Source organism: Montipora foliosa, chromosome 2, assembly GCF_036669935.1.
Source record: "Montipora foliosa isolate CH-2021 chromosome 2, ASM3666993v2, whole genome shotgun sequence".
NCBI lineage: Eukaryota > Metazoa > Cnidaria > Anthozoa > Scleractinia > Acroporidae > Montipora > Montipora foliosa.
This window is the reverse complement of record NC_090870.1, coordinates 47727602-47752826: the sequence shown is the minus strand read 5'-3', so window position 1 is coordinate 47752826 and position 25225 is coordinate 47727602. Positions and strand designations below refer to the sequence as shown.

Genomic DNA, 25225 nt, shown 5'->3' with positions numbered 1-25225 from the left:
TTTTTTTGGCCTTCCAAACTTTGGCTGAAAAATTGGCCATTTTTCAAATATTTCCCTTGGTCCCCTCTTTGCTGTTTTGCGAAAAATCGCCAATTTCAACCCTTTTACAGAATTTGCTCTTTCTCCTCTGATGGCTCTTTTTTCATGCGGTTTTTGGCATAGCACAAATCTACAATAGTTTAGCTTTCCCTCCATACTAATTAGGCTATTATACGGCTTGTATTTCCTATTTTTTTGCCCTTCCAAAGTTTGCCTAAAAAATCGGCTATTTTTGAAACATTTCCCTTGGTCCCCTCTTTGCTGTTTTGCGAAAAATCCCCATTTTCAACTCTTTTACAGAATTTGCTATTTCTCCTGTAATGGCTCTTTTTTCATGCGGTTTTTTGCATAGCACAAATCTACAATAGTTTAGCTTTCCATCCATACTAATTAGGCTATTATACGGCTTGTATTTCCTATTTTTTTGGCCTTCCAATGTTTGCCTAAAAAATCGGACTTTTTTGAAATATTTTTCTTGGTCCCCTCTTTGCTGTTTTGCGAAAAATCGCCATTTTCAACCCTTTTACAGAATTTGCTATTTCTCTTCTAATTTCTCTTTTTTCATGCGGTTTTTTGCATAGCACAAATCTAATATAGTTTAGCTTTCCATCCATACTAATTAGGCTATTATACGGCTTGTATTTCCTATGTTTTTGGCCTTGCAAAGTTTGCCTAAAAAATCGGCCATTTTTCAAACATTTCCCTTGGTCCCCTCTTTGCTGTTTTGCGAAAAATCGCCATTTTCACCCCTTTTACAGAATTTTTTTATTTCTCTTCTAATGGCTCTTTTTTTTTATGCGGTTTTTTGCATAGCAAAAATCTACAATAGTTTAGCTTTCCATCAATACTAATTAGGCTCTTATACGGCTTGTATTTCCTTTTTTTTTGGCCTTCCAAAGTTTGTCTACAAAATCGGCCATTTTTGAAAAATTTCCCTTGGTCCCCCCTTTGCCGTTTTGCTAAAAATCGCCATTTTCAACACTTTTATAGAAAGTGCTATTTCTCCTCTAATGGCTCTTTTTTCATGCGGTGTTTTGCATAGCACAAATCTACAATAGTTTAGCTTTCCATCCATACTAATTAGGCTATTATACGGCTTGTATTTCCTATTTTTTTGGCCTTCCAAAGTTTGCCTAAAAAATCGGCCACTTTTAAAAAATTTTCCTTGGTCCCCCCTTTGCCGTTTTCCTAAAAATCGCCATTTTTAACACTTTTACAGAAAAAGCTATTTCTCCTCGAATGGCTCTTTTTTCATGCGGTTTTTTGCATAGCACAAATCTACAATAGTTTAGCTTTCCATCCATACTAATTAGGCTATTATACGGCTTGTATTTCCTATTTTTTTGGCCTTCCAAAGTTTGCCTAAAAAATGGGCTATTTTTGAAACATTTCCCTTGGTCCTCTCTTTGCTGTTTTGCGAAAAATTGCCATTTTTAACCCTTTTACAGAATTTGCTATTTCTCCTCTGATGGCTCTTTTTTCATGCGGTTTTTTGCATAGCACAAATCTACAATAGTTTAGCTTTCGATCCATACTAATTAGGCTATTATACGGCTTGTATTTCCTATTTTTTTGGCCTTCCAAACTTTGGCTGAAAAATTGGCCATTTTTCAAATATTTCCCTTGGTCCCCTCTTTGCTGTTTTGCGAAAAATCGCCATTTTCAACTCTTTTACAGAATTTGCTATTTCTCCTGTAATGGCTCTTTTTTCATGCGGTTTTTTCCATAACACAAATCTACAATAGTTTAGCTTTCCATCCATACTAATTAAGCTATTATACGGCTTGTATTTCCTATTTTCTTGCCCTTCCAATATTTGCCTAAAAAATCGGACTTTTTTGAAATATTTTTCTTGGTCCCCTCTTTGCTGTTTTGCGAAAAATAGCCATTTTTAACCCTTTTACAGAATTTGGTATTTCCCTTCTAATGTCTCCTTTTTCATGCGGTTTTTTGCATAGCACAAATCTACAATAGTTTAGCTTTCCATCCATACTAATTAGGCTATTATACGGCTTGTATTTCCTATGTTTTTGGCCTTGCAATGTTTGCCTAAAAAATCGGCCAGTTTTCAAACATTTCCCTTGGTCCCCTCTTTGCTGTTTTGCGAAAAATCGCCATTTTCAACCCTTTTACAGAATTTGCTATTTCTCTTCTAATGGCTCTTTTTTCATGCGGTTTTTTGCATAGCACAAATCTACAATAGTTTAGCTTTCCATCAATACTAATTAGGCTATTATACGGCTTCTATTTCCTATTTGTTTGGCCTTCCAAACTTTGGCTAAAAAATCGGCCATTTTTCAAATATTTCCCTTGCTCCCCTCTTTGCTGTTTTGCGAAAAATCGCCATTTTCAACTCTTTTACAGAATTTGCTATTTCTCCTCTAATGGCTCTTTTTTCATGCGGTTTTCTGCATAGCACAAATCTACAATAGTTTAGCTTTCCATCCATACTAATTAGGCTATTATACGGCTTGTATTTCCTATTTTTTTGGCCTTCTAAAGTTTGCCTAAAAAATCGGTCATTTTTGACACATTTTCCTTGGTCCCCTCTCTGATGTTTTGCTAAAAAATCGCCATTTTCAAAATTTTAAAGAAAGTGCTTTTTCTCTTCTAATGTCTCTTTTTTCATGCGGTTTTTTGCATAGCACAAATCTACAATAGTTTAGCTTTCCATCCATACTAATTAGGCTATTATACGGCTTGTATTTCCTATTTTTTTGGCCTTACAAAGTTTGCCTAAAAAATCGGCCACTTTTTAAAAATTTCCCTTGGTCTCCCCTTTGCCGTTTTCCTAAAAATCGCCATTTTCAACACTTTTACAGAAAAAGCTATTTTTTCCTCTAATGTCTCTTTTTTCATGCGGTTTTTTGCATAGCACAAATCTACAATTGTTTAGCTTTCCATCCATACTAATTAGGCTATTATACGGCTTGTATTTCCTATTTTTTTGGCCTTCCAAAGTTTGCCTAAAAAATCGGCCATTTTTGAACCATTTCCCTTGGTCTCCTCTTTTCTGTTTTGCGAAAAAACGCAATATTTAACCCTGTTACAGAATTTGCTATTTCTCTTCTAATGGCTCTTTTTTCATGCGGTTTTTCGCATAGCACAAATCTACAATTGTTTAGCTTTCCATCCATACTAATTAGGCTATTATACGGCTTGTATTTCCTATTTTTTTGGCCTTCCAAAGTTTGCCTAAAAAATCGGCCACTTTTAAAAAATTTCCCTTGGTCCCCCCTTTGCCGTTTTCCTAAAAATCGCCATTTTCAACACTTTTACAGAAAAAGCTATTTCTCCTCTAATAGCTCTTTTTTCATGCGGTTTTTTGCATAGCACAAATCTACAATAGTTTAGCTTTCCATCCATACTAATTAGGCTATTATACGGCTTGTATTTCCTATTTTTTTGGCCTTCCAAAGTTTGCCTAAAAAATCGGCTATTTTTGAAAGATTTCCCTTGGTCCCCTCTTTGCTGTTTTGCGAAAAATCGCCATTTTTAACCCTTTTACAGAATTTGCTATTTCTCTTCTAATGGCTCTTTGTTCATGCGGTTTTTTGCATAGCACAAATCTACAATAGTTTAGCTTTCCATCCATACTATTTAGGCTATTATACGGCTTGTATTTCCTATTTTTTTGGCCTTCCAAACTTTGGCTAAAAAATCGGCCATTTTTCAAATATTTCCCTTGGTCCCCTCTTTGCTGTTTTGCGAAAAATCGCCATTTTCAACTCTTTTACAGAATTTGCTATTTCTCCTCTAATGGCTCTTTTTTCATGCGGTTTTCTGCATAGCACAAATCTACAATAGTTTAGCTTTCCATCCATACTAATTAGGCTATTATACGGCTTGTATTTCCCATTTTTTTGGCCATCCAAAGTTTGCCTAAAAAATCGGCCATTTTTCAAACATTTTCCTTGGTCCTCTCTCTGATGTTTTGCTAAAAAATCGCCATTTTCAAAATTTTAAAGAAAGTTCTTTTTCTCTTCTAATGTCTCTTTTTTCATGCGGTTTTTTGCATAGCACAAATCTACAATAGTTTAGCTTTCCATCCATACTAATTAGGCTATTATACGGCTTGTATTTCCTATTTTTTTGGCCTTCCAAAGTTTTCCTAAAAAATCGGCCATTTTTGAAACATTTTCCTTGGTCCCCTCTCTGATGTTTTGCTAAAAAATCGCCATTTTCAAAATTTTAAAGAAAGTGCTTTTTCTCTTCTAATGTCTTTTTTTTCATGCGGTTTTTTGCATAGCACAAATCTACAATAGTTTAGCTTTCCATCCATACTAATTAGGCTATTATACGGCTTGTATTTCCTATTTTTTTGGCCTTCCAAAGTTTGCCTAAAAAATCGGCCATTTTTGAAAAATTTCCCTTGGTCCCCCCTTTGCCGTTTTCCTAAAAATCGCCATTTTCAACACTTTTACAGAAAAAGCTATTTCTCCTCTAATAGCTCTTTTTTCATGCGGTTTTTTGCATAGCACAAATCTACAATAGTTTAGCTTTCCATCCATACTAATTAGGCTATTATACGGCTTGTATTTCCTATTTTTTTGTTCTTCCAAAGTTTGCCTAAAAAATCGGCTATTTTTGAAAGATTTCCCTTGGTCCCCTCGTTGCTGTTTTGCGAAAAATCGCCATTTTCAACCCTTTTACAGAATTTGCTATTTCTCTTCTACTGGCTCTTTTTTCATGCGGTTTTTTGCATAGCACAAATCTACAATACTTTAGCTTTCCATCCATACTAATTAGGCTATTATACGGCTTGTATTTCCTATTTTTTTGGCCATCCAAAGTTTGCCTAAGAAATCAGCCATTTTTGAAAAATTTCCCTTGGTCCCCCCCTTTGCGGTTTTGCTAAAAATCGCCATTTTCAACACTTTTACAGAAAGTGCTATTTCTCCTCTAATGGCTCTTTGTTCATGCGGTTTTTTGCATAACACAAATCTACAATAGTTTAGCTTTCCATCCATACTAATTAGGCTATTATACGGCTTATACTTCCTATTTTCTTGGCCTTCCAAAGTTTGCCTAAAAAATCGGCCATTTTTGAGACATTTTCCTTGGTCCCCTCTCTGATGTTTTGCTAAAAAATCGCCATTTTCAAAGTTTTAAAGAAAGTGCTTTTTCTCTTCTAATGTCTCTTTTTTCATGCGGTTTTTTGCATAGCACAAATCTACAATAGTTTAGCTTTCCATCCATACTAATTAGGCTATTATACGGCTTGTATTTCCTATTTTTTTGGCCTTCCAAAGTTTGCCTAAAAAATCGGCCATTTTTGAAACATTTCCCTTGGTCCCCTCTTTGCTGTTTTGCGAAAAATCGCCATTTTTAACCCTTTTACGGAATTTGCTATTTCTCCTCTGATGGCTCTTTTTTCATGCGGTTTTTTGCACAACACAAATCTACAATAGTTTAGCTTTCCATCCATACTAATTAGGCTATTATACGGCTTGTATTTCTTATTTTTTTGGCCTTTCAAACTTTGGCTAAAAAATCGGCCATTTTTGAAAAATTTCCCTTGGTCCCCTCTTTGCTGTTTTGCGAAAAATCCCCATTTTCAACCCTTTTACAGAATTTGCTATTTCTCTTCTAATGTCTCTTTTTTCATGCGGTTTTTTGCATAGCACAAATCTACAATAGTTTAGCTTTCCATCCATACTAATTAGGCTATTATACGGCTTGTATTTCCTATTTTTTTGGCCTTCCAAAGTTTGCCTAAAAAATGGGGTATTTTTGAAAAATTTCCCTTGGTCCCCCCTTCGCCGTTTTACTAAAAATCTCCATTTTCAACACTTTTACAGAAAGTGCTATTTCTCCTCCAATGGCTCTTTTTTCATGCAGTTTTTTGCATAGCACAAATCTACAATAGTTTCGCTTTCCATCCATACTTGTATTTCCTATTTTTTTGGTGTTCCAAAGTTTGCCTAAAAAATCGGCCATTTTTGAAACATTTTCCTTGGTTCCCTCTTTGCTGTTTTGCGAAAAATCGCCATTTTCAACCCTTTTACAGAATTTGCTATTTCTCTTCTAATGGCTCTTTTTTCATGCGGTTTTTTGCATAGCACAAATCTACAATAGTTTAGCTTTCCATCCATACTAATTAGGCTATTATACGGCTTGTATTTCCTACTTTTTTGGCCTTGCAAAGTTTGCCTAAAAAATCGGCCATTTTTGAAAAATTTCCCTTGGTCCCCTCTTTGCTGTTTTGCGAAAAATCGCCATTTTCAACCCTTTTACAGAATTTGCTATTTCTCTTCTAATGTCTCTTTTTTCATGCGGTTTTTTGCATAGCACAAATCTACAATAGTTTAGCTTTCCATCCATACTAATTAGGCTATTATACCGCTTGTATTTCCTATTTTTTTGGCCTTCCAAAGTTTGCCTAAAAAATCGGCCATTTTTGAAACATTTCCCTTGGTCCCCTCTTAGCTGTTTTGCGAAAAATCGCCATTTTTAACCCTTTTACAGAATTTGCTATTTCTCCTCTGATGGCTCTTTTTTCATGCGGTTTTTTGCACAGCACAAATCTACAATAGTTTAGCTTTCCATCCATACTAATTAGGCTATTATACGGCTTGTATTTCTTATTTTTTTGGCCTTTCAAACTTTCGCTAAAAAATCGGCCATTTTTCAAACATTTCCCTTGGTCCCCTCTTTGCTGTTTTGCGAAAAATCGCCATTTTCAACCCTTTTACAGAATTTGCTACTTCTCCTCTAATGGCTCTTTTTTCATGCGGTTTTTTGCATAGCACAAATCTGCAATAGTTTAGCTTTCCATCCATACTAATTTGGCTATTATACGGCTTGTATTTCCTATTTTTTTGGCCTTCCAATGTTTGCCTAAAAAATCGCACTTTTTTGAAATATTTTTCTTGGTCCCCTCTTTGCTGTTTTGCAAAAAATCGCCATTTTCAACCCTTTTACAGAATTTGCTATTTCTCTTCTAATGTCTCTTTTTTCATGCGGTTTTTTGCATAGCACAAATCTACAATAGTTTAGCTTTCCATCCATACTAATTAGGCTATTATACGGCTTGTATTTCCTATTTTTTTGCCCTTCCAAAGTTTCCCTAAAAAATCGGCCATTTTTGAAACCTTTTCCTTGGTCCCCTCTCTGATGTTTTGCTAAAAAATCACCATTTTCAAAATTTTAAAGAAAGTGCTTTTGATCTTCTAATGTCTCTTTTTTCATGCGGTTTTTTGCAAAGCACAAATCTACAATAGTTTAGCTTTCCATCCATACTAATTAGGCTATTATACGGCTTGTATTTCTTATTTTTTTGGCCTTCCAACGTTTGCCTAAAAAATCGGCCACTTTCAAAAAATTTCCCTTGGTCCCCCCTTTGCCGTTTTGCTAAAAATCGCCATTTTCAACACTTTTACAGAAAATGCTTTTTCTCCTCTAATGGCTCTTTTTTCATGCGGTTTTTTGCATAGCACAAATCTACAATAGTTTAGCTTTCCATCCATACTAATTAGGCTATTATACGGCTTGTATTTCCTATTTTTTTGGCCTTCCAAAGTTTGCCTAAAAAATCGGCTATTTTTGAAAAGTTTCCCTTGGTCCCCTCTATGCTGTTTTGCTAAAAATCGCCATTTTCAACCCTTTTACAGAATTTGCTATTTCTCTTCTAATGGCTCTTTTTTCATGCGGTTTTTTGCATAGCACAAATCTACAATAGTTTAGCTTTCCATCCGTACTAATTAGGCTATTATACGGCTTGTATTTTCTATTTTTTTGGCCTTCCAAAATTTGCCTAACAAATCGGCCATTTTTGAAAAATTTCCCTTGGTCCCCCCTTTGCCGTTTTGCTAAAAATCGCCATTTTCAACACTTTTACAGAAATTGCTATTTCTCCTCTAATGGCTCGTTTTTTATACGGTTTTTTGCATAGCATAAATCTACAATAGATTAGCTTTCCATCCATACTAATTAGGCTCTTATACGGCTTGTATTTCCTATTTTTTTGGCCTTCCAAAGTTTGCCTAAAAAATCGGCCATTTTTGAAACATTTCCCTTGGTCCCCTCTTTGCTGTTTTGCCAAAAATCGCCATTTTCAACCCTTTTACAGAATTTGCTATATCTCTTCTAATGGCTCTTTTTTCATGCGGTTTTTTGCATAGCACAAATCTACAATAGTTTAGCTTTCCATCCATACTAATTAGGCTACTATACGGCTTGTATTTCCTATTTTTTTGGCCTTCCAAAGTTTGCCTAAAAAATTGGCCATTTTTTAAAAAATTTCCCTTGGTCCCCCCTTTGCCGTTTTGCTAAAAGTCGCCAATTTCAACACTTTTAAAGAAAGTGCTATTTCTCCTTTAATGGCTCTTTTTTCATGCGGTTTTTTGCATAGCACAAATCTACAATAGTTTAGCTTTCCATCCATACTAATTAGGCTATTATACGGCTTGTATTTCCTATTTTTTTGCCCTTCCAAAGTTTCCCTAAAAAATCGGCCATTTTTGAAACATTTCCCTTGGTCCCCTCTCTGATGTTTTGCTAAAAAATGGCCATTTTCAAAATTTTAAAGAAAGTGCTATTTTTCTTCTAATGTCTCTTTTTTCATGCGGTTTTTTGCATAGCACAAATCTACAATAGTTTAGCTTTCCATCCATGCTAATTAGGCTATTATACGGCTTGTATTTCCTATTTTTTTGGCCTTCCAAAGTTTGCCTAAAAAATCGGCCATTTTTGAAAAATTTCCCTTGGTCCCCCCTTTGCCGTTTTGCTACAAATCGCCATTTTCAACACTTTTACAGAAAGTGCTATTTCTCTTCTAATGGCTCTTTTTTCGTGCGGTTTTTTGCATAGCACAAATCTACAATAGTTTCGCTTTCCATCCATACTAATTAGGCTAATATACGGCTTGTATTTCCTATTTTTTTGACCTTCCAAAGTTTGCCTAAAAAATCGGCCATTTTTGAAACATTTCCCTTGGTCCCCTCTTTGCTGTTTTGCCAAAAATCCCCATTTTAAACCCTTTTACAGAATTTGTTATTTCTCCTCTAATGGCTATTTTTTCATGCGGTTTTTTGCATAGCACAAATCTACAATAGTTTAGCTTTCCATCCATACTAATTAGGCTATTATACGGCTTGTATTTCCTAATTTTTGGCCTTCCAAAGTTTGCCTAAAAAATGGGCTATTTTTTAAAAATTTCCCTTGGTCCCCCCTTTGCCGTTTTACTAAAAATCGCCATTTTCAACACTTTTACAGAAAGTGCTATTTCTCCTCCAATGGCTCTTTTTTCATGCAGTTTTTTGCATAGCACAAATCTACAATAGTTTCGCTTTCCATCCATACTTGTATTTCCTATTTTTTTGGTGTTCCAAAGTTTGCCTAAAAAATCGGCCATTTTTGAAACATTTTCCTTGGTTCCCTCTTTGCTGTTTTGCGAAAAATGGCCATTTTAAACCCTTTTACAGAATTTGCTATTTCTCTTCTAATGGCTCTTTTTTCATGCGTTCTTTTGCATAGCACAAATCTAAAATAGTTTAGCTTTCCATCCATAGAATTCAGGCTATTATACGGCTTGTATTTCCTATTTTTTTGGCCTTCCAAAGTTTGCCTAAAAAATTGGCTGTTTTAGAAAAATTTCCCTTGGTCCCCCCTTTGCCGTTTTGCTAAAAATCGCCATTTTCAACACTTTTACAGAATTTGCTATTTCTCCTCTAATGGCTGTTTTTTCATGCGGTTTTTTGCATAGCACAAATCTTCAATAGTTTAGCTTTCCATCCATACTAATTAGGCTATTATACGGCTTTTATTTCCTATTTTTTGGCCTTCCAAATTTTGCCTAAAAAATCGGCCATTTTTGAAAAATTTCCCTTGGTCCCCCCTTTGCCGTTTTGCTAAAAATCGCCATTTTCAACACTTTTAGAGAATTTGCTATTTCTCTTCTAATGGCTCTTTTTTCATGCGTTCTTTTGCATAGCACAAATCTATAATAGTTAAGGTTTCGCTCCATACTAGTTAGGCAATTATAGGACTTGTATTTTTTATTTTTTATGCGTTCCGAAGTTACTTAAAGGGGTACTATGACGAAAATCGCATCTTTCCTATCTAAGCTATTTTTAAACATAAACAAGTAGTCTGCGTGAGAAAAAAACGCTGTTTACTTGTTTCAAATACGTCTTTTCGTTCCAGAGATATTCGAGTTTTAAACTATGAGTAAGATTCTACTAAATGTTCTCCACAATATGAGCTTAACAGTTCTGTTACCATGACATCATACTGGGTTCCAGACCTCCCCCATATTAAAAGCTTTCCTGGCCACCTTTGGCATTCCATTTTGATATTTGCTAACAGCAATTCATTCATATGCATGATCCAGCAAGCATATAATGTTAGCTCGAGTTTGTGGCCTTGTTTAACATTTTTCAAGCTAAAAATCACAACATACTGAAATCAAGTGGGTGGAGACTGGAAAAGAGTGGGTTGCCATGGGAACATAATTTTTTATAGCCATAGGTGTGTTTCCATTAGAACTATTAGACTACCAAGTTTCAATGTTCTGCGCTGCAAATTGGCCAAGTTAGCTCTATTTATATACTCATTATAACATTCCGTTGAACGTATGACATCATCAGTCATCTCATTTGCATATCTTACCCATTTTTCAAACTTACATATCTCCGGAACCAATGCAGATATTTGCAAACGGTAAATGTCATTGTTGTTCTTTTATGGAATTCTATGTGATACACTCAAAAAATGAAGGGGTAAAAATTTGATCAGAGTACCACAATTTTTGAAAATTTTGACTTGGTCCCCCCTTTGCTGTTTTGCGAAAAATAGCCATTTTCGACACTTTTGGAAAAAATGTTATTTCTCATCTAATAAGTCTTTTTTCAAGCGGTTTTTTGCATAGTACAAAGGAATTTTATTACCTTAATCAAAAGAACACTTATTTTCAAGGGGGTTCAAATCTGCGAATAGGGGTCCAGATGTGCTCAAGGAGTCCAAATCCACTAGCGGAACAGGGGCCCCGTTTCTTGAAAGTCCGGATACTTTTCGGGCCATTTTCGGGTGTCACAATTTCCTCTGTCTGATGAACGGAGAGGATTTAAGTCGTCAAACTTCACAGTCAGTTTGTTTTTTCTGGTGTCTAAAACAGACAATTGCTTAAATTGCTAAGTGCAAGGATCATTTCTCAATTTCGTGTGCAGCCTGCACTTCAAATACTTTTCTTTCAACTAAAAATGATAACTTGCATAAACAATATTTAAAGTGAAAGTAAATACCCAAGTAGTCTTCCAGGAACGGTTCAAGCTTGAGTCCCCAAGCAACAAACTTTCCCAACAGAAATGTGGTAGTTGCCCACACAAAAAAAACACATCAATGCACACCAAATATCTCACTCTTAAGGTAAGATTACACATTACAGCAACTTCAAAAACAACTGGCCAATATTGTTTTATCATAACAGAATCCTTTCAAAAAACAAACTAAGAGATATAACAATACATGCAATTCACATGATAATTACTGGCTTGGTAAATGTATTCTAGAGTTCTGCCTCTGCTGTTTTGAGATGGCTCATCACCTCATCACTACTTACTGTTGAAGAACACCACATTATAATTTGAAATTTCATGTCAAAGGTTGTTTTGCCTACAGATACCACTCTCCCAATCTATAAAGAGGTTTGACCAAGTTTTTTGTCCTCTCTTGGAACATAACCACACGACTGATGTTACGACGTGTGTTATTTCATTTTCCTTGAAATGTTCACATTATTATGGTAATATATGCAGAGTGCCAGTTTCTTCCTTAGAAACTATTAATCTATATGTACCTTAAGAATATTATTTTCAATTGCAGTTTCTGCCATATAAACTTAAACTAAGAATGATACCTATGTTATCAACGGAAATTATTTTTGAGACAGTTTCCAAAGCTGGAGTGATAGGACTTTCTAGGTATCATACATGTATGTCAAAATAATAGCCCATTTTCGAGTAGCTGCATGCCTCAGTTTCAAAGCGAGTCCTGGTGCACAACCATTCCAATGGATTTTAGTTGCTTATTCTTATGCAAATCAAACTCATTTCCCTTACAATAGTTGAGCACCAAGACTCACTTCGAAACAAACAAACAGCAATTCGGAAATGGCCCATTAAACATGTACAAGTACAAAGACTATCCACTCACATTGTCTGGATTACAAGTGGTTCTACTATAGAGGTGATACACAGTATTTCACGTTCAAAACATACTGCAGAGTACTTTAAGACATTCAAATCATTAATTAAGTGTAAAATATTATTTCAGGGAGCTGCCCATCTTCAACAGATGTTCCATTGTTATTTCCTGCTGCATAGGAAAACTGGAAAATGATCTTCTCTTTCTGATCCGTTTCATAAACAATTTTCTTTCCACCAGAGGTGCCATAATGGGAATCTGGACCCTTCAGGGTTGCTGATGCCGTGTAATTTACACCAGAGAGAATCTCCACTGGTTCCTTGAACATCACACGGAAGGTAGAATCACTGCCGTCACTGCTAAATGCTGTGTCATTATGGCCACAAATTTTGTTGGTGTCAGTTGCAATTATTTGAATTGTTACCTGATAGTCACTTGGACCATACATAGAGCCATACAAGCCAAACCCCACCACAAAAATCCTTCTGTTACAGCTGAAACGGATTCTGTCACTCGTGCCACTGTAGCCCCAACGACTCTCTACCTTCTGAAAGCGACATATGGCCTTTTCTTTGCCAGTGAGACAGCATCGTGGCCGGTCCAAGAACTGCACTTGTGGTTTGGGGTTGACCGTAAAATGAAGGAACAAACTGACCACCTCCTTGTCTGTCAAGATTCCAGACTGTGCCACACTGGCTGCAAACTCTTCAATACTCATCAAGGGAAAGCGGATCATGTACAAGGCTCTAGACAGCACATTTCTGAGAGAAACCAACACGACATGTTAAAAAAACAATGTTTCAATATCATTTTCAGGTGGCCTGACTATGGATAGTAACTAGCAATCACCCAATTAAACCTGACTTTTTTTAGGAACCACTTCTTTTCTTTCAGCAAAACGAAAAGAGATCATATTTATCCCAAATCATTAACTTCTAGCTGTTAACAGAATCCAACTGACTTAGGAAACCAGCTTCTGGAAATCAATAATATTTTTAGTATTTCAAGGCGGCTATCGTTCACAACGATTGAAACTCAACTCTTTTTAAATCCATGTTTTAACCTAAACCAGAGGGAAATTTTAAGTACCGAAAATATGGGATTGTTGGTGGAACTCCACTTTATCTGATTGATTGGAACTTTCCTGACCGAACCTACGTCGTTGAAGGTTAGGGTTAGAACCTGTAATAATCATTCCAAGAAGACTCCTGTATGAATAGCAAATTTTGGTCGGTGTACGGGTCCCAGACGAATAGCCACTGCTGACCAACATGGGCCGCTTTACACAGTGCGATTTTTGTCGCACGCGACAAGCTCACGACAGGCCTACAGTAAGACATGACTTACGATTGTCGTAGCGTTTTAAAACATGTTTTAAAATGCTACGACATTTTTCCTGATGAACACGACAATCGTAAACCATGTCGTGGGGCTGTCATAAGCCGTTGTCGCATGCGACAAAAACCGTATCGTGTAAATCGGCCCTAAAGCAAATACTAATTTACATGTATGTCGCCCAGGGACATTCATGGGCAGTTATTTTGTTCGACAAGTTGTCAAAGTGGATAATAAAAGAATGTGTACAGCGGAAGAACAGAAAAATGAGCGATGAATTTATCAAACAACCAAAACCTTTTATTCTCTGAAGTGCTAGGTATTCTTTTCCTTTGGCATTCATGCTCAGCCCATCGGCAAGCAGCTGAAAATAACTGGTTTTCGCGGATGGACAAGGTGTCCCTCTGCAAGACGACACAGAACGTTTCAAAATCAATGTCAGTAAAACCTTCGGCTGCAAGGGCCTCTGAAGTGTTCTTGTCAATGCATTCAAGACACAAAGCTGCCAATTGAGGCTCGTCGAAAAGACGCGCTTGACTTAGCAACATGAACGCGTTGTCGGGGCTCAAATTCTTCTTCAAAAAATCAACACATGCATTTTCCAAGGCGGGTACCGCATATTTCTTGGCTGTGTATAGGGTCGTCATGACTGTTTCTGGTCCTATCTCTACCTTGTCGGTATACAAGAAGCGAAGTAATGACAGGAAAGCTAAATATTCGACGTCTGGCAACTCAACTTCGTCTGATTGAGCTGATATTCCACCATTGAACATAGCATCGAAGACCGCGCTTCTCACAGCGAGTACAAACTTATGAGCTGGTATTCGTCGCCTCTGTGTGCCTTTTCCCACCATAAAATGTACATCGCTTAATATTTCGTTGTTGAAAAGAAAAGTGATAGCGTCTTGTACTGAAGTTCTTTCTGACTGCCAATTGTACGGAGATGAACTCATCACTCTACGTCAGATGTCCCCACACATTCTGAAAGTTACCTGATGGAGACAAATGCTAAACAAAGAAACGTAATAGTGATTTCTTGTCGCATGTAAGTCTATCGTAACTATCCAATATTTTTGCCAAACAACAACTGCGCAATACTTGTACAAATTAACCTCTGAAAAATTTGCATGCAGTCCGCAATGAAAGCAGACCATAATAGTACTGTCCACTCAAAAACATATTGAAAAGAGGTTTTTGATTGGCTTTTCTTCCCTCAGCTAATTCTGTCCAATCACGAGATTTGTAGGATCATTAGAAGGATAGAAGAATCCAATATGGCGACTCGTGGTGAATGTACTTCGTCTCTGATATCCGTAAGGGAGTTTAAGCGGCAGTTTATCGAGTTTCTAGATCCTGAGGCGTACGAAAGGAAAAGAAGAGAAGTCGTACTTGCGGATATGGCTGTGGAAATGAATGTGCCAATGGAGATCATTGCAGATTTGAGTGAAGTTTGTAGGTATGCTGTGAATAATGCACCTCCAAGCTGCGGTAAAGAGAAAATAACATTTTATCAAATGCGAGGGGCGGGTGTTTATCTATAAAAAAGTGTGCGAAAAAGAATACTTTTGCAGAATGAGAACTAAATGCAGCTTCATCTTACATATTGTCACGCAATTGCGTGACCGCTCACTGCTTAAAACTGCTTTCTCAAATGCCTAGCCGAGAAGCTCTCAGAAAAGAAAGAGGAACCTTTTCACATTGCTATTACTTGGATTAGAACATTGCTTTCTTTTGAGATTTTAAGGTCGGTACACACAGGCGTAAGAGGTTCCAGGACACCCTTCCACAAAATTCCACAAGGGGAGTTAGGTGATGACTGCCTCTTAAACCCTATCCGTATTTTAGGATCTCTTAAAATATATTTTTTAAATTTTTAATTGAAATGAATTGTTTTTTTTTAATGATGATACTTATTATTGATCAAGTTGTATTTGATTTCTTTTTTAATTTTTTGTGTGAATAAGTATATGTACATGGCATTTTTTTCTAATGAGATAATAGCAATAATAATGATAATAATAATAACAATAATATTAATAATAATAATAATAATAATTCATTCCAGAATTTGTTATTTATTATTATTATTATTATTATTATTATTATTATTATTATTGTTGTTATTATTATTATTATTGCAAATCGAGGACGTCAGCCAACGCCATCACGGGAAGCTCCTGTCGCTGCACGACACCTCAGCAGGACTGTTGAGCCCTGTGTCTCTCTTGAGGACATCTATAAGAGTTTTTCACCCTCGACCATGATTTCGCCTTCCGTGCATTGGCTCCCACAGTATATAAGATCACTTGCTGCGAGTTCCGGTTGTCTGACACAGTGTCTGGCTAGGCCCATGCGTCTTTGCCTGATCTTGTCAGTCAGCCTGGGGAGGTCGCTGTAGAGCTCAGAATTTCTCATGTGGTCCTCCCAGGACACATTTAGGGCCATTCCGAGCATCCCTGTGTATATGTTGTAGTTCAATTTGCACTTTGGTACAATTTGTTTTTGAACTGGTACAGAATATATTAAACTGGTACAATTTTAATTTTACTGGTGCAAAAACAGTGAAAATAGTTTAATGTTTGTTGAACACAAAGAACACACTTCATTGATAACAGCTGTTTGCCATTCATTTACTTAGTTCAAGAGGTTACTGAAATAAGGTTTGCTGAGCATTCTGAGAAGGACAGAAATAGCAAGACTTGTTGGAAATACTTAACAGTCTGGTTTGACCAAGAATAACATGAGTGGTTTTAAGCACTAATTTACACAATTTAAGCCTAAATACTTGTACTAAGCATAAACATTAAGAATTTACTTTAAAGCCTGTTCATTTAGTGTACATGTATGTGGTGACAAGGGCTAAGGATTGCTTTTTGACTTATCATCAAGTTACCACGAGTGTACCAGTGCTGTTGTAGGTTTGGATTAGTTTTGTTGTGTTGTGTGTACAATAATATTATTATTCATTTTGCAGACTATAACAGCAATACATGAATTATGTCACTGTTTCAATAAGACAAGAGATAAAGTGCAGAAATCTTACAATTTAATTTTGCTATTTGTCATTAAAATAAATTAATAATAGTATTTTGAGATTAGTGTCTTGTAGCAATTTGTTTTGTTTTTCCATATCAAGATATCTCAATGAGTAGTATAGTATCTATATCCCACTTGCTTTTTTGCATGCTGCTGTAAAAGATGTTTTGGTAGAGAAGTCTAGTTTCACATTAGTGTCAATACAAGGATAGAATCGCGAGGGTGTGATCAGAGTGTTAACTTTGCCATACTCTGTCACAATTCTTACATATTCTGCACTCTCTTCAATTTCGATGATTTGACCCAAGAGCATGTTGGGGTGAAAAGGGTTGATCTTGTCTACTTTTTTTACTTTTATTGCCACCATGTCCGAAATCTTAAATTTTGGTTGTTTTTGTGCTTGCTTTTTTGTTTGCTGGTGATAGTCTTCTGCTGTTCGTGCAATGGACATAAACTTACGAACAACTTTACAAGTCGAACGCTTACTTCTGAATAGTTGTCATTCTCCCATTTACTTGTGATTTGACGTCCTCTATGTGCTGTTCTTTGGTGTGCTAAGATTAGAGTGTCGTAGAGTTTATTCTTTGGGATAACAGTTTTTCTGTCAGGTGTTTGCAGTTTTCAGAGCAACTTCAGAATACCCCGCCACAGCTAACCACTATCGTTTCCCCTATGCGGCATCTTTTGAAGAACGAGACTTAATACAATAGAGCCTATTCTTATTCAATGAAATGCAAATAAGTGGCAGAGTATTCTGAAGTTTAGCCCAGTTTTCCTTGGTGGTATGTCCATTATTTTGTTTCTTTGCAATGTCTTTAGTTGTGATTGAGATAGTTTGCCCTCCGTTTCTCTCGAATCACTACTCGATTTTTCACTTTGAATTTTCAAGTATTCCATTGCTTCATTGTAAAATTGATCTTCGATAAACATGGTTAGTTGTGGTGTATTTCGTATCTGCTTTTGCTTAAAGTCATCTTATCTTTGATAAAATATTTCGTGTGATACACACTGCATTGCGAGCTGTTTTCTTCCAACGAAACTTGCGAAGTCTAAATGTGAATGAATTGAAGTTTGGACCGAGAGTGTCCTGTGATGAATAATAAAATATTTGGACAGAGAGTGGCCTGGGATGAATATTAAAATATTTAATTATAAAATATCATGGTAAGTTTGCACGATCTGCTTGTGAGGTAGGGAGTTCAAGTTCGGGTGAGTAAAAAAGAAAGTCTTTAGTATACTGTGTAAAGTCTGTCATAGAGGGACTGGGCATAAGGGTATGCAAAGAGGGGGGCCACCTGGAAAATAAGGGAGGCTAGAACTGTGAAAGAAAGGGGGGTTACATACAGGTGATGGGGAAGATGAGGGAGGGGTAGGAAAGTAGAAGAAAAGAAAGAAATAACATGTTTTTTTTAGACCCTCTAAAAACCACGCCCCTGTTTTTTAACTACACCCCAAAAAAACAAAAATCCCTTTTTTAGACAGTTGATAAAAATAAACCAGTACAATTAAAATTGTACCAGTTCAAACTATTTTGTACCAGTTCAATATATTCTGTACCAGTTCAATAAAAATTGTACCAAAGGAACAAATTGTACTACAACATATACACGGCCTTTTCTTCTTGCACGGACAGTGCCCATCCCTTGTATCCATAATTTATGTGAGTACGCACTCGACTGTAGAGACGAAAAGGCGGTTCACTCCAAGTTTCAACCAACAGCTTTCTAAATATTAAGAGAGCCAGGATTTCCTTATTCTATGTGTAGGACAAGTGGTTTACTTTACTTTAATCCAGTACATTGTATATTTTTTTCTGTCATAGTTAATCAAAACTGACTAAAGTTTTCTTGTTTATGTTTGCCTTCCACCTTCTTAGTCCAAGTAACCTAAAGGTATGCAGTTTCTTTTTACTTATTCTACGTAAGCCTAATAATAATTTTATAATGAACTTTGAATCACTCTTTGGATCTACAAAAAAGTTATATCAAGATCTCTTGTATCCAAAATTCCAGGGAATCAGGGTGACTATCGTCAAGATTCATAGTCTTTGCTCCTCAAGTACATGTAATTGAAAATGCTAATCCCTATTTCTGAAAAGACATGTTTTGTTAGTAGTTGACAGTAAGGTTCATGAAAATTGAGCATGCTTCTCACACAGCTTGACACAAGAGGTAGATGTAACATTAACCCTGTGCGTCCCTTATGCTAGGGCTCTTATAGATTTTACTCTCCCTTGTGCCGAGGAATTAACTTGTCAATCAGAAATCCCTGTAGGCATGAAAGGATTAACAGCAACCACATGCTCAGCTGCTTAAAAACTGTAACTCCTTCAACCTCTTGCCTCTTACACTGTGCAAGGGTCACTTAAAGATGTTACTCTGTCTAATTAATGCCAAATGATTTTCTGTGTCAATGAGGAACCCCCAAGGGACAGTTATAAAGTAAGGTACCCGTTTCACATGCAAATAAACCATACTAACTCTTTTTCAGTGTCCTGCAGAAACAGAAAATCTTGAATCACTGGATATTTTTAAAGAACAGATTCCTGATGGAGTGGCACTTCATTCATTAAGGTAAATACATCGTGTGAAGCTGCATGTGAAGAAATCATGAAATGATTTTGACATGTTATTCTTGGCAGACTATGTAGGTGCTGCACAAAACTTGTCACTAAAAGTAGCTCCTACAAGCTCCTGTGATGTGGCGTAGCAGTAGTTATCTCAGCCAGAAATTGACAGGTCGTAGCTAATTTTAATACATGTAATGCATAATACATATTCTTGGCTGGTGATTTCAATTTGCCTAACTTTGACTGGATTAAACAAGTACCTCTTTCCTCAGAGACTATTTATTGGAATGCCTATGAATTATTAAACGATGCATTTCTTACCCATTAAAGTAAACACTTATCCTATACGTAACAATAGTATTCTGGACCTGGTACTAACTACTGTTCCTGATCTCATCGATGATTTATATTCCTATCAGGATGTTGTGGAGTCAGACCATAATTGCATTTCTTTCAGAATTGGCCTCTCATCTACCGACTCTAGACCAGTGCTTAAAGAAGTTTTTAATTACAAAAAAGCAAACTTCGAAGAGCTTAAAGGAACTTTGTCATATGTTCCTTGGCATGTTGCTATGCTCGATGATGATCTAAACAGCATTGTTTCAAATTGGGAAGATCTATTCTGGGCAGCGGTTGATGACTTTGTCCCCAAGAAGAAAATCTCAGGCAAGCAAGTTCCTCCTTGGATTGACGCATAAGTAAAAGCCCTGTGTCGTAAGAAGGATAAAATGAGTCGTAAAGCCCTCAAAGAAAAAGATCAAGTGTACATTGATAAATTCAAGTCATTAAGAAAGGATGTAAAGAAACTCATCCGACTTAAGTACAACACTTTATTAAGAACTTGGCTGACAAAGTTGAGTCGAACCCAAAGAGGTTTTGGAACTTTTATAGCTGTAAAACTAAGTCTCGTAGACTCCCTCCAGCCATTAGAAGAGACTTATCTGATGCAGATCCTGTAATCAATCCTACTGACAAAGCTAACTTATTTAACAACTATTTTCACTCAGTTTTTAATCATGTTGATAATGAACCTCCTCCACCTGGTTGCCATGCAAAAGTTTCTGTTGGTGAGTGCTTATCTCATATTACACTGATGTCTTATTACATCTGATGTCTTGACTACTCTGCTTCATCTTAATCCTTCAAAGAGTCCTGGTCCTGATGGAATACCCCCTCTACTTCTAAAGAATCAGGCACCTGAAATTAGTAACTCTATTACCTATATCTTTAATAAATCCCTAAATGATGGAATTTTCCCAAGTAAATGGAAGGATTGTAATCTTACCCCTGTTTTTAAATCTGACCAGAAAGATGTTGTCTCAAATTACCGTGGTATCGCTTTATTACCCATACTATCTAAAGTTTTAGAAAGACAAGTTCACACAAGATTATACCAACATGTCTCAGGATTCTTGTACTCCCAACAGCACGGATTTAGGAAACAGAGATCATGTATTACGCAGCTCCTACAATTTGCTCACACAATGGCCAAACCGCTCGATGATGGTATCCACACTGATATAATTTATCTTAACATGGCTAAAGCCTTCGATAAAGTTCCTCATGAAAAACTGCTGTATAAATTAGAAATGGTTGGTGTGAGGGATCCACTCTTGGCATGGTTAAGGAGTTATCTTGCTAACAGACGACACAGAACTGTGATTGATGGATTTGCTTCTGACTGGAGATATGTCCCTTCTGGTGTTCCACAGGGATCCATTACAGGCCCTCTCCTTTTCCTCATTTTTATAAATGACATTGCTGATGATATCAGTACTGACACAAGTATCCCCCTTTATGCAGATGATGCTAAATGTTATAGGAAATTGCTTGATCCAGCTAACCAAGCAATTCTTCAGTCTGACCTCAATACAATTGTAGATTGGAGTGAGTTATGGGGAATGTCTTGTAATGTCTCTAAATGTAAACATCTCAAAAAGTCTCTGCTTAAGAGCCAGAAGGCTCATCAGGCCGACGCTTATCTCCGGTTTCAGTAGCATGAAGCGACTAGGAGTATTTATACTCCCCCCTGGATGGGATGCTAGTCCATCACAGGGTTACCCCCAGCATTACGCCGGTACCCATTTATACACCTGGGTGGAGAGAGGCACCGTGAGAGTAAAGTGTCTTGCCCAAGAACACAACACAATGTCCCCGGCCAGGCCCCGAACCCGGACCACTCGATCCGGAGTCGAGCGCACTAACCATGAGGCCACAGCGCCTCCCCAAATGTAAACATCTTAGTCTCATGAAAAAGCAAAAGCCGTTAGAAACATATTTACTTGGAGGCAATTTATTATTATCTAAATCTGCATGTGAGAAAGACTTGGGTGTTTTAGTTAATAGTAAGCTCTCCTGGCATGATCACATTGTAAACAAAGTAAATAAAGCTAATAGAGTGCTACGACTAATTAGAAGAACTTGTGGAACCCACGCTAACACTGATGTTATCAAAAAGCTTTATATTCATCTTGTTAGACCTCATCTTGACTATGCTTCACAAGACTGGTCTCCCCATCAGGCCTATTTAAGCAATATGATTAGGTGTACAGCGTCGTGCTACCAAACTTATGGTTGGAAGCAAGTCATCACATTCTGATCGTTTATTGAAAACTGGCCTCATGTCACTTTCTTCGAGAAGAATTTACTTGGATTTGCTTTTCCTATTTAAATGTGTACACGGCCAATATGACCTTGATGTGTCTGGTTATCTACAATTTTATGAACTCGAACATGAATCTTATAATTTAAGAAATACTGAACTAATGTTTAAAATTATTTATGCTAGAACTGACACATTCAAGTACTCTTTTTTTCCTAGAGCTGTACGTTCATGGAATAAGTTACCTATATGTGTTAAAAAAGGTGACTCGGTCTCTAAGTTCAAACAAGAGTTAAAGTTGTTTTGTCTTCAGATCGATCGCCATGACTGATCTTACATTTTTTTTTAACTTTTTAATTAATTAATTAATTAATTAATTTTTATTTATTTAATTAGTACTATTATTATTATTCTTTTTTTTTCGTAGCCTGCACTTGTTAGGGAAGTTCATTCCTGTTTTGTGGGTTTCCAACAGCATACTCATTTTTGGTGTCATAGTTAGTATTTGCATACTTGTAATTTGCTTCTTTGCTGTGAAATAAATAAAGAAAAGAAAGAACATGTAACTTACCGGGTAGTTAAAAGCTCCTTCTAGGAGTATTCAGATTACCATTAATATTGTTACTTAGTCTAGTTCCTTTCAATAATTATTATTCTTTGCCATTTATATGTATTATAATTTTAATAATAACATCATGTAAATATTATTGTGATCTTGGGTAGGCAGGCAGAGTAGGCTGGTGCAGTGGTGAAAGAAACTTGTCTTCAACCAATGCGATCAAGGATCTATTTGTATTCTCAGACTGGCCGGACAAGATGTTTTGTGTAGCTGGAGTTTTTTGGTTCCTGTACCCCGGTTTTTCTCTGGGCACTCCAGTTTTCTCCTGTCACAAAAAAAACTGACATTCCGTATTTGGTCAGCATTCAGATGTGATGTGATTTGATTTATTGTCTGCCCAACAAGTAGACCAGTTCAGTTTTTAATCAAGTGCATGACTTGATTATAAATTGTTGTCATCATCGTTACAAAGGGGTTATAATTTCTAATCAGAAAGAAACTGCAGTGCTGTATCAGTGGGGGATGAAATAACAAAAATTTGTTTCCATCAAACAAAATTAATATTGTGATCAAGGTAAACTTAAACCACCATAGGGAAGATTTAGAGGCTGCTATTTCAAGCATTAGCACTTTGTCAGAACAGAAAGCTCATTAATGCTCTAAACATTTAGGATATTCGCGCTAATTGTTTGTGCATAACTTTTACTGTGCAGGTAACGTGACTGTAATATGTCACTCAATATATGTACTTCAAGCATTAGTTAAGATATTAGAGAGCTTAAACATGAAGATACACTATAAAAGGGGTTGTTTCACTCTCTGCTTTTGTTTGAATTCATTCAAGCAAGACTGATTACCGATAATTATCCAAGACAGTGATCAACAAATAGCAGCACAAAGACAGAAGCCCTAAAAATACTTGTAGCATTAGAAAAAAGGACTGTGTATTAAAAAATGAACAACAGATAACATGTTATGACATATTACAGACACATTGCCATAAAGGGGCTTTTTTTATTGCACAAATTATCACAGATCTTGGTTGTGTCCACAGTTGACTCGTAAATCACTTGCACGCCTAAGGCACCACGCCTTACAGTGTAAATATAGTTTTATAGTGTGTCTTCGTGTTTAAGCATGTGCGTTTTGTGACACAGATGGCAACCGGAAGTGAGCAGTTCTCCCTTTTAACGCGTCTTCACACAACCACATTTACATTGCTAAGTATCTTTTCTCCATTAGAGATGATTCGTATAAAAATATGGGAGACACCACTGTCCTGGCATGCAAAATGTCTCAAAAACATACATGCTTAAGCAACCTATGGAAATGAAAACGCCGGGGAAAAATTTCCAGGCCAGCAAGAGAATGGCATGTTTATTTCCAATTCATCATGAAATGTTAAAGAGAAAGGACCGAGAGTGGGAAAAGGTCTGGAAAAGGTAGCTAATCGAGTAGTGGCTAAAAGTTTTGAAAACTCTAGGAAGGTTAGTTTTAGTCAGTGACGTTGTGTAAATTTAATGGGGCTAGGTTTTGTTGTGTTTTTATTATCTTACGAACTCCTTAGTTTGAAGTTCTTTTCCTTAAGTTCCAGTCCTTCCCTTACAGGTTATGCAAAAACTTGACAAAACAAATTTTCCAAGAGCTTGATTTTACTCATTTAGATCATTGGTTACCCCTATTTTTTAAGGCATGAATCACTTACTCTTCTTACAATCTACAAAATATGATGAAGTGAAGAAAATCACAATGTAGGAAGTTATCTTTTGTTTAAATTTTCTTCCCTGTTGTCCTGAATTCTGGAAGTGGTTACAACGGGCAGCACTTGGAAGATTAATGTATATTGTTTACAACATCCCTAGCGGCATGCAATTATCTAAAAAAAAAACACTCATATTTCTATGCACAGAAGCCTTCACTCTAACACATTATTTTTATTATTTGGGACGGATAAGCAGATGAGGCTACATCTTGTTATGATGACCCATCTATCAAAATTAAGGCCTTTTCCCTTGCCTTTTTCTTCCAAAGTGTCGGTAGTGTTTCGATCAACGTGTTGGTAGTGTCGGCCCACGCATCGGTAGTGTGTTGGCCGACATGTCGGTAGTGTGTTGGTGGTGTGTTGACCGACGCGTGGGCCGGCATGTTGGCCGACGCGTTGGTGGGATCGGATTCTTAACTTTTACCACAAAGTCAGTGACCCCCCAATTTTTTTTCATTTTTGGAGTAAGCAATTTATCACCCAACTTCAGGCGAGAAATGAAACAAATTTCCATGTGGAAAGATTTTTGCGTGACTGTGCTTATTATAAGTCAACTTCCTACAGATCTTTTTTGTGGTGGTTGTGGATGAGACTGATTAGGATTTGGAGTTTCCATGGCCCTCACAACCTTCAAGACATCTGAATGTGAGATCATTAGGATGACAGAATAAAATCAGCATCAGTTCATTGTCTCTTTTGACGTTAAAAGTGATTTTTTTTTCCCTCCAAGGTTGTTTAAAGAGAGACATGGACAACTTACTTCACGCAGAAAAGAAGTGAATTATTTAGTGAAGGTTTGTTTTAAAACATTATGAGGCATTTAGTGGTCTGATTTTTTTTCTGACTTTCACGCCAAGGTAATTAGCACTCACTTTGGGTATTGATATTAGGTTTAATTTATTTCAGCTGTAGGCAATAAAATGGCTGCAATTTTATACAGCAAGGAATTTCCTCCTCCCACTCTTCCTGTCAAATAGCTTGATTTAGTTCCTGTGTATTCTCCTAAGATGCATTGTATAAGGTCTACAGTGATTCTATGGCTCTGTTATGCTACACTTGACTCCCGATTACTTGAACCCTTGCTAGCTCGAACCTCACACTAACTTGAACCAAAATCGATTTCCCCTAGGATTGATTTCTGTCATACATTTACTGCCCTTTTACCCTCTGTAACTCGAA

The 25225-nt window shown here is 36.6% G+C and overlaps 2 protein-coding genes across 2 annotated transcripts in view; one reads left to right on the top strand and one right to left on the bottom strand.

Moving 5' to 3' along the window:
* Positions 1–11393: 11393 nt before the first annotated feature.
* Positions 11394–14697, bottom strand: LOC137993357 (BTB/POZ domain-containing protein 2-like). Its single transcript, XM_068839149.1, has 2 exons — positions 13816–14697; positions 11394–12944 (listed from the first exon to the last, which is right to left on the bottom strand). Exons 1-2 carry the CDS (start codon positions 14469–14471, stop codon positions 12290–12292), a joined length of 1311 nt encoding a protein of 436 aa, XP_068695250.1. The 5' UTR covers positions 14472–14697; the 3' UTR covers positions 11394–12289.
* A 65-nt stretch (positions 14698–14762) lies between these two features.
* The window catches only part of LOC137993358 (snRNA-activating protein complex subunit 3-like), a 23053-nt gene continuing 12590 nt past the window's right edge, over positions 14763–25225 (top strand). The window contains exons 1-4 of the mRNA XM_068839150.1: positions 14763–14974; positions 18431–18446; positions 19045–19127; positions 24777–24840. Coding sequence (XP_068695251.1) covers positions 14793–14974; positions 18431–18446; positions 19045–19127; positions 24777–24840 — 345 coding nt within the window. The 5' untranslated portion in view covers positions 14763–14792. The remainder of the gene's footprint in view (positions 14975–18430; positions 18447–19044; positions 19128–24776; positions 24841–25225) is intronic.

Coding starts and splice junctions, on each gene's coding strand:
- LOC137993357 (XM_068839149.1), bottom strand. CDS start 14,471: ATGAGTTCATCTCCGTACAATTGGCAGTCAGAAAGAACTTCAGTACAA. Junction 12,945..13,815: donor AGCACTTCAGAGAATAAAAG/GTTTTGGTTGTT, acceptor GGTTTCTCTCAG/AAATGTGCTGTCTAGAGCCT.